At 45.1% G+C, this 14,663-nt stretch overlaps 1 protein-coding gene across 1 annotated transcript in view; it reads right to left on the bottom strand.

The window, feature by feature from the left end:
• CHN2 (chimerin 2) overlaps nt 1–14,663 on the bottom strand; it is a 270,132-nt gene that overhangs the window by 22,218 nt on the left and 233,251 nt on the right. The window contains exon 7 of the mRNA XM_080931971.1: nt 6,730–6,807. Within this exon, the coding sequence (XP_080788097.1) occupies nt 6,730–6,807 (78 nt within the window). The remainder of the gene's footprint in view (nt 1–6,729; nt 6,808–14,663) is intronic.

The following is a 14,663-nucleotide window of genomic DNA, read 5'->3' on the forward strand; positions in this document are numbered from 1 at the left end:
ATCACAGGGAGTGAAGCTTTTCACTGATCTTCTTGAACTGTGATAGTCTTATGTTAATCCCCCCACCCACCCACCATGATGGTTAACAATTACTTCCTGCTGAGGTCTATAGCCACACCATCCTGAAAACCCTGGATTCTCAGACCTGGTAATGACTTGGGTAGAGAAACACATGGCTCCCCCATTCCCTGGAGCATGGTCTACTCTCCTCAGTGATATAGACAGAGATGAATAACTCTCCTGTGGGTGCTGTCCTGGCCACATCCCTGGCCTCTCTGTTATTGATACACTTTGGTATGATGCAACCCACATCTCCATCTCCAGATATTGCCAAATGTCACTCTGTGGTCAAAAGCATCTTGGCTGTGAAGCCCTTGGCAGAGGAGGGTACTGTGTCTCCCTCAACACTTTTTGGCACCTGGCACACAGACAGTCTGTATTCTGTATAGATGGAGTAAAGGCATAAATGGCTGAAGAGTTCTCTTCTCTGGAAAGTTTCAACAGGAGTCTCCTAGTGTGAATTGTGCCCACTGGTGCCCACTCTCATGTCCCAAACAAAACACAAAGGACTCATTTATCTGGGTGGTAAGTGCCAGAATTGGACATCTAGCCATTTGGAACAGTCCTTTTGAATAGTGTGCTCTTTAAATCCAAAGTCCATAAAAAAAATTTAAACCAGTTAAGGACTTCCTAGGGTCAGACTCTGTGCTGGTAACTGATACTGTTAAACTCTGTGGCTGAGCCACATCCTGGTGTGTCCTAAAATGGGCACCCTAGTAGGATTTGCATCAGAGCCCTTCTGTCTCCTGGGCTCTGCTGGCCTGTGAAGGGTTTGCAGTAATAGTGATGATGGCATCCCAACATGCACATACAGACCAGCTAGGTGGGAGACAAGTTCTGAGTCAGACACTTGCCCTTCTTAGAGCCTTCTCTAAAGAAAATGGTCTGCACAGTTGATTAAAATTCCTGCTGTGAACACAGTTCCTTTAGATTAGTGGTTTTCAACCTTCTTAACGCTGCAGACCTTTAATATAGTTCTTCATGTTGTGGTGACCCCCAACCACACATTTTTTTTTCTGTTGCTACTTTATAACTGCAATTTTGCTATTGTTATGAGTCATGGTGTTAATATATGTTTTTTGATTAGGCGGTCCTTGTAAAAGGGTGGTTCGATCCCAAAAGGAATCTAGACCCCTAGGTTGAGAACCACTGCTTTAGATAAAATTGTCATGCGACTAAGTCCCAACAGATGTATAGCTTGGTCCTCATGTGGGGTCTCTAACTGCAGGAGCAGGGGCTGCTCTGACTCTGTTGCCTGCTGTTGGATCCATTTCCCTTAACCGGACGGCCTTGTCAAACCTCAGTAGAAGATGTGCCTACTGCTACAACTTGATATGCCGAGGTGGGTTTATCTAAATGGGAGGTCCCCCCTTCCTCTGAGGAGAAAGGGTGGGGGAGGCAAAGGGGAAAGAAGGTGAGAGGGAAGGGCTGAGAGGGCAGATGGGAGAAGAAACTCCACTCCAATCATTACATAAAGTAAATAAATCAACTGATGAAAAAATAGGACAAGTGGATTAATTAAGTCACCACTGAGGCAAACAAGCTCCTCCTTTTGTGCTAAGTACAAAAATTACAGTTTAGATCTTAAATGTTACCCCTGGAACTCTTGTATTGGAGGTATGGGCCCCTGTAATGGGACTACTGGGAGGTGGTAGAGACTTTAGGAGCTAGCAGACATTTTCCTTGTTAGAGAAAGTTAGATCATTGGATGTATCCTTGAGGAGATACTGGGACTCAGCGTTTTTGTTTGTTTCTCTGTTTGCATCCTAGTTGCCATGAGGTGAGCATCTTTGCTCTAACATGCACCTTCATCCACGATGTTCTATCTTACCACAGGTCCCAGAAATGACAGAAACAAAAGGCCATGCACTGAAATCTCTGAAGACATGAGCCAAAAAAAAATAACCTTTCCTCTTTTTAAGTGCATTTATTTCAGGTATTTTGTCATAGTGATTGAAAGCTGACTAGTATAGGTCCTATATGTAGAGCAATAGTAGTTAATCACAGAAACCTAAGATAGGGTCTTTGAGTAACTTCCTATATAGGTTTATCAGAAACCAGATGATTTACAAACAAAGTATAGCATGTGTCCTAGCAGTAGGAAGGATTCCCTGGAAGAATGAAATGGAGGAGGAGCCAGGGTCTATTGATGAGTGATAACAGGTCTTAGGAGAGGAATCAATGAAAGTACACAGGGACAATGAAATGAGAAACATGGTAGGGGTGTGCTAAAGATAAACCACACTTCCTTGTGAACATTGCTAAAGGGCATTCCTAGCTGAGAAATGTCACGGTGGTCATAGGACATCTTGCCCAATAGCTCTCTTGTCTTGACATTCCTACTATTATTTTAACATAGTACCTCACTTTTTTTTTTTTTTTTTTTTTTTTTTTTTGCATAGGATCACACCTGGTGTGCATCAAGATCTTTCTAACCACATGTTCTAATGGAGCTAATAGCTATCAAACCACAGAAAATAGACACTTCTGACCCAATACTCCAGATGGAAGGTCATCCAGCTGCACTAAGATCCTCAGTGTTCTTACTGTATCTCTTACTTGTGAGGACATGCTTAGTAAAGAGACCATGAAAATTTCTCCACTTTCTGTCAGACCAATGAAGCATCAATAGGAAAAAAAAAAAAAAAGAAAGAAAGGAAGAAATCAATGAAAGCCTTGCAGATGTTAAGTGATTAACTTTGGGCCTTTAGCTGTGGTATCTACTTAGTAGAATTAGTGACCATCTAAAGATCTCGTTCTGTGACCTGAAAACTCTACTAAAATGGCAGGCTTGAACTTGTATGAAGAATACAGATGAACCCTCAGGAGGATGAAGAAGTCCTTCCCTCTCAAGGCTCCTAAAAATATCAATGAAGTCCTTGAAATGGGCTGCACTATGTGTTAAAGTATGACTGTGTCCTAACCTTTGGTCACCAAGCGTGAGGACTTTAGGAAATAAAGTCTTTGGAGATATAATTAGACAGAGGTTGTGCTGGCCTGGCGTTGCCCTACCTTAAAGAAAACACACAAGGACAAAGACGGTCATATGAAGAGATGGAGGCAGGAATATGAGCCAACGAGACCCTAAAGATTGTCAGGTGTGTGTGTGGGGGGGCATGGAGCATCTCCAGAAAGGGCCAATGTAACCAAATAAAAAGTGGATGCAAAATTAAGGTGGAAAACACAAATTATAAGGCACTAGACACACAGCATTGGGCTGTAGACCTTGGCTTCTAAAACTAAGAGAACATAACATAACTGTTATTTTAAGTTACCAAGTTAGGGGCTATTGTTGTGGAAGATTCAGGAACTTACTAAAGTCTTTATAGATATGACAAGCTTTTTGAAAACTGTGGAGAATACACAGTGGAATCCAGGCCTAACAAGGTTAATTCTTTATCTACTTTTTAAACAAATGAGGGACATTCGGGTACATAGTTATAGTCAATTGGGAAAATAGCATCATTAGACTTTAATTTGTTTTGTTATATATACTTAAGAGAGGAGGGAGGGAAATGGTGGAAGGAAAGCAGAGCCTACAGAAGAGATGGCATAAAATAATTTTAAAAAATACATATATGCACAGAGAAAACGAAAGACAGACAAGCGTGAGACCCCCCAATAGTAATGAATAGTAAAAGCGTACTTCAAATGAATGGGACTCAAGGGACAGACAAGTGACACACCATTCACATGTATCTTTTTAAAAATCAAGTTCAATGAGCTCAAAGTAAACAAAAGCAGTAGGCACAGCAATAACAGAAGAGCTCACTGCTGACTGGCCTGTATTCATTAAATCCCATCATGCTCCCATTTTACAGGTGGAGAAACTGAAGCCAAGAGAGTTCAGCTCATTGCAAGGAATCATGGAGTAATCATACTCTCCTTCAGTAGCCTTGCTGGCTGCTGAAGGCATGGAAGGGCATGGATTCAGGTTGCTGGGGCTTGGGGGTTGCTCACCTGAAGAGTTTTTGAGACTCGCCACAGGCACACAACAGAGACTATTCTATCTACAGAACAGTGTTCACCCTGCAAGCCAGACAACAGAGTGGATGCTCTTTCTGTTCCTCTAGAGACAACTTCCATTCATGTTAAAGTTTTCACTTCACTCTTGTCTTTGAGTGAGCTAGGTGCAAGAGACTCTAGAAAACCCCAGCTCTGAGCGAACCAATAAAGCACTAGCAAGCAGTTTGAGAAGTACTTAAGTATTGCACGAAGTGAGGCAGGACTCTTGCAGCTTTCACACTGGCTGGATTTTATTTCTACACAGTGCTGTTTGGAAAGCGGGTAGCATTTGTGCTCTGTCCTTTGGAGCATCCGAGAAGGGAGCTTTCCCAGTGTTGGGTTGCCCTGAGTTTTTCTGCTCACCCCATGAAGAAGTTCCTGAGTATGGCATGAATGAGGGTCCCCCTGCACCCCAAGAAAAGACATGACTGGGAAAGGAGGCTTGTTGGGAGGCGAGGTGGCAGGCTCTGCTGACAGATTCCTATCTCAGGTAAGAATTCAGACATGGGAGAGCCAAAGCTATTTGCTGAGTAAAAACGAACACCCCCAAGTGTGCATCCTTGTCATTCAGCAATAACTCCATGATATATGTACATAATTATCTTCCAATAATAAACCAAAGACCCAGATCACAATCCACTAGGAGTCAGCAAAAATAAAAAGCGGATGCAAAATTAAGGTAGAAAACACAAATTATAATTAGTAGAACCTTTGATAGATGCCTGCTTCCCTCAGTCAGTGATTCACTCCTAACAGACCCATGGCTGAATTTATAGCATGGAGCTGTTTGTAGAATGTTTTCCCAACATTCTTGTAGTTAGTTTAGGGAAGGAAGCGGGTAAGGGACCTAGGGTGGAAGGAATGAGTAACAACACAGTAAATGCCTCTCCCCAGCCCCAGCCCCAGCCCAGCAGCTCACTCTGAAGAACAGAGGCAGAAACAGAAGAGGCGCATGCTCCTGTCTGTCTAGTGGCTCTGTCCTGGGACAACACAATATATTCTGTTAAGAGTTTCCTCCTCTCTCCATGACACACCGAATGCTCTGTTCTTCTACCAATATATCTTGGGTGCAAATTTAGGAAATAAGATTCAATCATTCTTTATAAAGTATCTTAAAAGTAACTTCCCATTCAGAGATCTAAGTCAGAAGAGACTGGCATTGATTTTAGAAGTACCAATCACCTATAGACACATGTTTTTAGCTTATGGGGTATATCTACGAAGAAGCTATTTCATACTAAGATACTCAATTTGCATCTTCAGAGCAAAGTTATTGGAATTTTGGAGAGGAAGAAAAGGGATGTGCAGATCCAGCAAGACCCATCCTGTCATGACTGGCAGTGCATCCACAGGATATTCAAAACCCAGGTTTCTACTAAAGGTCAGATAAAAAAACATCATCTTAAGGAAAGAAAAGATCACAGAGGTTAAAATAGAAAATCATCCAGGAGGAAATAAATGTGGACATTTCATGCTCCAAATCAGACCGTGGCTATTCAGTAACGGGAGAAAGAATAAGATGGAAGACATCCTAAGAACACAGCTCTCCACCTCATGGCTAAATCCATAGGACCAAGGCTTCCTTCCTTCCTTCAAGGGTAGCAGGCAAAGAAGGAAAGACCCAAACCTCCTGCTCTCCGAACCCAGAAGCAGAGAGACAAACCAGACTCACAGGAATGGGAATGAATAGATGTACATCTAGACTTAGGAAGGGCTGACCCTTCTTAAGCAGCAGCAGAAATGGTTCCCTGCTGTTCAGTCTCATTCCCACAGTCAGTGATCTCAGAAGGAAAGCAGAAATCAAGAGGAGGGTGAGCCCCAGTTTGATTCTCTGCCTATGCTTTGCTTCCTGAATTCTGCACCTGAAACCCCCCTCCCACTCCTTTCTATATCATAACCAATTTGCTGAGGCAAATCTCTAATGTGATCCTGCCCTTCCTCTTCACAGCAGCTTCCCATTCTCCTAATTTGTCACTGGATCGTCCCCACCCCCACAAATGCTTCTTGGACAACACAGCAGAAAATAGAAACAGGCTGTAAGTTTCTGGTGGCAGTTCACTTGAATCCAGACCTGGTCTAAAATGAAGATAGTATATGGGGGAAACCACTTAAACTCCCACTGAGTCTCCTTGTCTCTGTGTTTAGTCTGGAGGGCTCTGTCAAGCTTAGCCAGGCTTCGAGGTGCCCCTGACCTCTAAGCACACACACACTAGTGAATAGGTTCTCTCCTCATGACATCTGCAGCTGTCTACAAAGAAACAATCTCCTTAGAGTCACTGAGAACAAAAGACAGAACAGCAATCATGAACTGGACAACTGTTGGCACTGTCCCATGGACGAAGCAACCCCACTTTGGGGTAGAAAAGAAGAACATTTCTACGTGTCACCACCAACTGGGCATCCTCTGCTTCTTTCTTACTGGGCATGGAAGACTGAAGAGAAAGTGGACCTGGGTCCCTGAACCAAATCAATACCTGTGCAGGTATTAAGGGCCGCAGCTCAGAGCCAGCTGCTCCAGTCTCCACTTTGACAAAAAGCAGCAGGGTTATGTGGAAAACCAAGGAATTTGCTGCCTTCGACCTTTATGACCAGATAGATGTTATCAAGGATCCTCTCCCACAGCCACCCCCTTCTCAGGGCAGCAGAAAGGATGCAGACTCTTACCTTAAAGTTGTGTGTCTTCTCATAGTTGAAGTGGTTGTCATTGTGTGTGAGGGCAGCTCTTCGGACCAGTGAAGAGATCTGTGGACAGGCAAAGAGCTTGAGAGGAGGCCAGAGAAAGCCACCTTTGAGTCCCACCTTTACCCCAAATGCAATGGCCAGCAGCTCTTGGCGCTTCCTGCTGGGCTTGGACTTCCGAACCACAGTGCATGTTCTCTCATTTTCCAGCCACAGTTCCTGAGAGAACATAGCGTGTGGAGCTCAGCTCTTCTGGGTTTCTCCTGTGGAGAAGCACTCCGAGCCAGCCGAGTTTGGGGACTGTGGCTAATGTTGGGCAGCAGGCTGGAGGCAGCTGTGTTCTGTCTGTGGAGGTCTGAGAGGCATGTGACCTGGAAAAGGCTGTTTGAGTGATGGAGGGGGCTCTGGCTGAATAGGGATGGGCCTGCTTTGTGCTGTTTCTTAAGGCCGGCATGTGTCTGGAACAATAGCACACATTCATATAGAGCAACTCCCAGAATAACCAGTCAGCACAGGGGATCCAGGGAGGCAGCGATTCATGCAGCACACACAGATACACAGACACATGCAGACAGACTTGGACAGAGGCAGACAGTCAGACACACACACACACACATACACATGTACACAGGGTCATTGTGATGCTCAAAGTCAAAGCTGTGTCCAATTATTCTAGGCCTATGAACCTCATTCCGGGCTGACCTCCAGCAGACTAAACCTTTAAACCCAGATAATTATTAATCTTAAAGTGATAAAGTCACATCCATTTTATAAAAGCTGTCTGGTACTTGAAAAACCTTATCTTTTGTCCTATACATTTATTGAACTGCAACAGTCTGAGTCCAAGCAGTTTCTGGAAGACGTGCAAAGCATTTGGTTCTGGGCTCAGCCAACTCAGAAGTGAGAGGGTGAGAGGCAGGCTGCCCACACGGCAGGATCCTTCTGCAGAAATCCCACAACTTTACTAAAAGCCTTTAACTAAAACCCAAACAGCACTTGTTTTTCTTTAAGACAAAGCATCACAGATGAGCATTTTGTTAGTGCCCCAGCACACCTCAATGACTTTATTGCTTTTAAAAGCATTGGATGGCCTCCTTTGGGATCACAGTTTTTGGTCCCAGGTCTCTCCATTAATAGAAGTGGGGGGTTGGGATGTCTTGGGAGTTCTTTAATGCAGCTAATGCCAGACAGACAGTAGAATCAATACTTCAGGAGTTAGGAAGCCAGGAGAATACAGACGGCTAGAGCAGCAGCAGAGACAGGGATGATTCTAGAATTTCATCCTGTGTAGCATGAGACCTGGCCTGGGGTCGGCGCAGAGCCCCTCCAAGTTGCCCTGTGGCTACCTGAGAGACCAGCCCTTTCCCCGTGTGAGCATCTGCTTCCACACTCCATCATTTCAGCTTGGTCCGGAGCCCCATTCTCCCATTTCACCTGTCTGAGTCTGTCACACACAGGAACTTACACTAGGCCAGACAACAGTCACCACGTACTAAAGTGCATTTACTCATTTAATCTCCGGGACATGGGTATGAGGGCCGGGATATTTATGCCCATTTTCTTGACAAAGATACTGAGGTGCTGGGCCACCTTTCACGTCAGCAGCAGAATCCAATCAGGACAAGAGTGGAAAGCATCTGCTTGCAGCACCCCCAGCTCTGGGATACAGTACTCAGCTGCTATATCTTGTATCCACATCCCCAAAAACTCTACGTCAGACGCTAACTCTGCCTCTTCCTGTGGTTCTCCCATAGTCACAGTGATTGCCACAGCGGCTTGACACTCCCGCCACGCTTCCCCTGTGTTCAGAAAATGCCAGGCTTCTCCACGCTCAAGTGTGTGCTGGCATTGTGAGCTGTCGCTCCTCTCAAGGTGCAGCTTCCCCTCCCCTTCCCCCCACAGATCTTAGAAAATCTCTTTTTCGGCGCGTTCAGCTTCTCCACGTGGTAGCTAATGCTCTCCTTCAGGAGTCTAACCTCACTTAAACACACAAACCTTTGATTCTAACTCAAAGGCCACCTTTGCCAAGAAAACGAGAAAACGTTCCCAGACCTCCTGCCGGAGGAGCGCTCTGCCTTCCGAGGCTCCACGCTTCGCTGCATTCATCACAGTCTTGTATTAGAGAGTTCAGTGACCACTCTGACCCCCATTAGACCAAGAACTCAGGAAATGCCCCTGTGCCTCAGTCACCTTTGGCTCTCCCTACAAGTCTCTAATGGAATTCCTTGTTATAGCAGCCAACGAACGAATAAAGCCCTAGGGCACATGGAGGGAGTCAGAAGTCTAGAGAAAGAGGTGCGCCATGTCCCACGTGATCTCACATTCATCTTGAGATCAGCACTGCCCCTCTACCCAGCTTCTGAGGACTAGGACCACCCAAGGTTGTTTTCTCCTAATGATCTCCTTTCTTGATCCGGTCTGAAAGTTCAGTTGTTCCTGGAGGAGCTCAACGGAGGTTTGGTATACCTTCCAAGTGTTTCCAGGCTTAGCCTAAAGGTAATACGTGAAGGCCAAGGAAAAATTCATTTTCTCAAACTTTCATTGCTAGTAAATGAACAGAGACATTTGGATGCAAGAGCTTGTTCTTCAGTGTGTCATAGGCCAAGTATCTGATTATACCATTTGAGAATCAGATTAAATAAGCCTTTATATGGGAAGTGGGCAGAAGAGCGTCTCCTCTCTCTTGTGGTCCGTTGCTGGTTGAATCTAAGATTTCATTTGTTCTCTTGTGTGTGTGTGTGTGTGTGTGTGTGTGTGTCATTACTTGTAACCAACATTTTTTATTTCTATTCATGACAGTGACTTCTTCTTTAGACAGTTTCCAGAGCCTTTACCCAAACACAAGACTCCTTCAGCCACAGGCCAGCACTGCACACAGTCCTTCTATGAGTCCTCTTTACAAGGGGCATCAGCTTTCCAGGAGAATGGCAGCTTCAGAGATAACCCCGAGTCACCCTCTTACTACAGAAAAACGCTTACGAGAATCTCTTGGGACCCTCACTGAACCTCCTAAGAAACGCCTCCCACAGGGCTCTTTACCTGAATATCACAGGATGCTCCTCAGCCTTTACATCCTCTAAGACTTGGTCCTCAACACACATTGGATGACGACAGAAATCTCCTGGTCCACTCTTGCCTATCTAGAGACCAGGCACTCTCTCTGTATGTTCTACTCAATCCTGGGTTTCTTCCCGAAACGCTGACCTTTAGCTCGGTATTTGTCCCAAGGGGCTGTGCTGGGTGGTTTAGGCTCTTTGGCAGCTTGTGCTCTCTCTCCATTAGATGGCCGTAAAAACCCCACTGTGATCACCACCGTAGGATGCTAAATACTGTCTGGTTTGCCTCCTGTGGGGCTTGCCTGGCTTACATCAATCAATACCATAAACATTTAAGCTTACTACATGCCAGGTCCTGTGCTAGATCCATTTCGTGTTTGAATTCACTGAAGACTTATAAGCCTACGGTGCAGCACTGCTCCAACTTCTTCTATTCTACAGATGAGAACGCTTCAATTCCAAGGTCTCAAACCTGGCAGGTGGACAGTCTGCTAAACCCTAAGGAAATCTAGGCTTCCCCTTCCACCAAAGACCAAACTGCATTCATTTTTGTATTAAATACACATAACAAAAATTTACCATTTGGCCACTTTAACATAAGCAGACCGGCATATGGTAAGGAGGGGCCTTTGCCCTCCTTACGTCCTCTTAGGAGCCTCTACTAAAGATACCAGAGGCAATTCAGTGCAGCTCTAAATACATGATAATATACTCCATACATCCAGACCCCTCCTATAATGAGGATTACAACCCTGTGTTTAGAGTCTCTGCTCTTTCTCCACGTTCAGCATCTTCTATCCAGGCAGGTGTCCAGTGACAAGAAAGCAATGGGATGTTGTCGGATGAAGAAAAGAGAGGATGGGTACGTAAGCTAAAATGCTTCCGGGGAACAGTCATTTGGGGTGCTTAGCATCACAGAGGAAGTGAGGGCCTTAGAAGCTTATGAGATCACTGGCTGCTTCCCCAGTTACTCCTGACAAACCCACCTCTCAGTCTCCAGCGGCCATGACCCTCTGCCTTACCTGAAGATTTCTGAAGTAGTGATTTACCACTGGCTCATTATTTTCCTACAGACCCCAAGTGTGTCCTGCTGATGCATTTTAAAGAGGCCTGTTGAAGAGCATCCATTAATCCCTTGACTCCAGCACCGATGACTGGGCCCTTTACACTTCTTGTCAGTGAGACTCCCTTAAGTGTTTACAACTCTAGCTACATCTGTCCACAATCACTAGCCTGACTCTACTGCTGTTGCTGCCTCTCGGCAGTATGAAAGGGAAGCTCCGGATTACACGTGCTGGCCTGGGAACCCCAAGGTGAGGTTCATAATATCTTACTGGTGTCTGTGGTAATTAGAGTGTGTCTGGGGGAAAACAGCGCGGAACTTATTAAAGGTCCGAATGAAGCCAGTGATTCTATTTCCAGCATTCTTGTAGGCAACTCTAAAGACAAAGATTTAAATAGACATGTGAGTGTGTCTGTCTGTGTGTGTGTGCACGCGCGAGTGCATCTGTGTGTCTGCAAAGGCACAGAGAGAGGGGAAGAGGGAGAAAAACAGAGACAGAAATAGACAGAGATTAACCAAAGCAATGTTAAAAAATGAGAAAATGCTGAAACATTCAATATAGGGAAAAGGCAAATAACTGATGGTCCAAGCACCATTATATCGATTATTACATACACACTAACCAAAGAGATCAAAGTAACCTCAGGTGAGAGAATCCACCGCCACGGATTACCATGGGAGAAGCAGCCTGCTGAACCAGAGACAAGCATATTCCTCTTTTTAGCAAATGAAACGGACTAAAATATTTCTCTCACTCCAAACTTTGGAACACAAGCAAAAGTATCTCACGGTTTAGAATTGCCACAGGCCTTTACTTTCTCCTATATTTTAACATTTTCTATAATTACAGCTTAGTTCTATTAAATAATTATTTTTACTATATTGTATGGCTTTGCTAGACACGTGGATGTCTATTGAGCTATTGAACAAGATCCAGAAATAGATCCAAGTCCTAATTCTCCTGTCTGAAACCTACAGTGCTCCTCACAGCTATAGAGTTCCTTGGGAGAGTCAACCACACACTCTGACACGCTGGTATACTTTCGGATTCACTTTTATGAATACCAGGCCTGGGAATCTGCATCCCTAACACTCCCCCAGATGATGCTGGTGCGGCTGGCTTTGGTTCTCCTGACTTACGCTTTTAGCTCACCCTGGGGCCTTATTTAATAGAAACCACACAGGGGACAGGTAAACATAGCCCCCCCCCACCTTCTCAAGGCTCCCCCTCAGAATGATTGCACCCACCTTTCTGAAGAGTGAGCCCAGTGCTTTAGACGTCTCCCAGGGAACGCAATGTGCTTCTAGAACTGTGAGTCTCTACTCACAAGCATCTCTAGTGCTGCAGCTTGCGCAGACTATTAGACCATGTAAAAGGATAAAGAATTGCTATTGAAGAAATGGTTTCTCCCCAAAGAAATTAACATCTTTTAACTACTAAGTCACGTTTCCATGTATGCCACCCCCATCTCACCCCGCTTCTTGAAATAAAGCAAAACTCCATACCATAGTTTCCTACAGGGGGATGGTATGGCCCCTGCCACCTGCCCAGCCTTTCCTCTCACCACTTCCCTGATGTTACCTGGAGGACTGACAAGCAACCATACACCTAGCAGTGTGGTTTTGAAGTTATAAATCATGAGCGCCCCCAAGCCGGCTGGCTTTGTGAGCTCAGTCTTTCTGCATACTTGACATCACAATTAAAGGCCATGTCATGTCACTTGTCACCAAGCAGCTCCTCGATGCACCTTACCCAAACTAACAGTCACAGACACACTCTCTGAAGGTGAGGAGACCGCCCCTTCAAACACTGCTGTAAAATCCAGGGTCTGTGAAATGGGGGTGGGGACCTGTGTGTGGGTCAGGCCCAGAGTCAGGAGGACTAAAGAATTAGACTAGGTAGGTTTGGGGCTTGAGTGGTGTCATTCTATATCTAGGAAGCAATAAATATAGATCTATTTACCATCTCTCATTTATTTATCATCTGTCTAATTTTGATGCCTTAAAAGAACTAATGTTATTCTCACTTTGTAAGCCAGAAGGGTGTGATGCTCTGAAGTATGTCCTTGGAGTTAGGCTCATGAACCTTGACCACCTTTCTCATGGAAATTCCTGGATTCCCAGTGTTACAGATGAATAATCTACCAACACAAGGACCCATTTCTCCCCCACCCCCCTTTCCTGAGAGTTCTTTAGAAGAAAATTTTAAGATTCTTAGAAATGTCACTTAGAAACAACCTGTGTGGTACATGGAGTCTAAGACCTGGTTTATTCCTTCTCTCTTTGCATCCTGACTCTCATGTGAGCAACCTTGCTCCACCATGCTCTTTCTCACCATGCTACTGAGCCTCAGTACAGGCTAGGAACAATGGAGCCAAGTAACCAGGGACCAAGATCTCAGCAACCATGAGCATGAATAATTTTTGCATCTTAGGCATGTTGTCATAGTAACAGAGACCTATCGCGCTTGCCCAGGTCCAAAAACACTTAACCATGTGTTGCAGTCACCCATCCCCAGAGGAAGTACCTAGGCAGAAGCCCCTGAGGTGTTTTTGGTTGGTTTTCACTCTCTGTGGAGGAATCTTTTACACTTTTCATGTCTGTAGAGAGGATATGACAATGTATGCTTACTATATGTGATTTCTGTATATAATACATGTATTATCCAGAAGCTACTGGGGCTTCTATGTATATGTCAAGAGACTCCAGATTCAGGGATTTTCATGATGATTTTGGATGTGGGGTTTTAGAGTTGGGATCCCATTCCTGTGGACAAGTGAAAAAACCAGAACTCCTGAACTAAACAAGCCCAAATTGCTGAGCGAGAATCAAAAGTGCGTGTTTTCTTTCATCAATGCTACTGATCCAGATTGCTTGATCCTTACTGACACTGAGCACTCTTCCTACTGTGAAATAAACCCTCCTTGTTCTTCCTAAGCGCTGCCTGGAGTGTTCAACTTGCTTCTTTACTTGTGGATTCTGTGTCTGAAAGAGGAGGAGACCACAGAGTCAACCAGGTCGCTAGACTCATCCCATAACAGTGGCAGAAGTGAGAGAGGCTGTGGATATACGTGCACCCTTCCCACCAGCACCCTAGCTCAAGCTCAACAATACTGTACATCTGAGGGTCGGGTTTCACACCTGAACCAGCTCATTACACCTGGAGCTGCTGCTGACCTCCAGCCCTTTGGCTTGTGGTCTCCCAGGCAATGAGATCTCGGCTCTCATGGCCCAGGCCCAGGGGCTGCCCTGATTGTCTTCTAGGATCAATATGGAAACACAAGCACCCAAGGAAGGGTCTCAACCCCCTCCTGGAAGTTGCTTCGCTTCACTGAGCACAGAGTTCACCTCATGATGAAGGACCATGCTGACTTCTTACAGGCCAGGGAAGCTTGGCAACAGCAGATGGCGGTTGGATTGCTGACACAGGCTGTAATTGATGCCTCTTCTACACGACCCATCCAGCTGTCTTTACGGAGTCCAGTGTCAGAGATGTTGGCTACCAAGTGATGTTACCTAGACATTTTGCTATGGGAACAAGGATGCTCTCCTTATGGACAAAGCACTTAGGGTACACTCAATAGCTCACACATTTCAGCAGACAGTTGACTTGGAGATTAGCTGGGTGGGAAGCTTTCCCTCTCTGTCCTTAAAGGTGGGTGATCTTAGCCAAATTTCTCCGGTGCCAAACCTACTGAAGTACTGCAGGGTTATCTTTGAGGAAATGGAACACTGTCATTGGAGCTCCATAAAGGCGTGTCATAAACCGTTAGGGATTATGATGCAAAGGCTAAACCTTC

Source organism: Micromys minutus, assembly GCF_963924665.1.
Source record: "Micromys minutus genome assembly, chromosome: 18".
Taxonomy (NCBI): domain Eukaryota; kingdom Metazoa; phylum Chordata; class Mammalia; order Rodentia; family Muridae; genus Micromys; species Micromys minutus.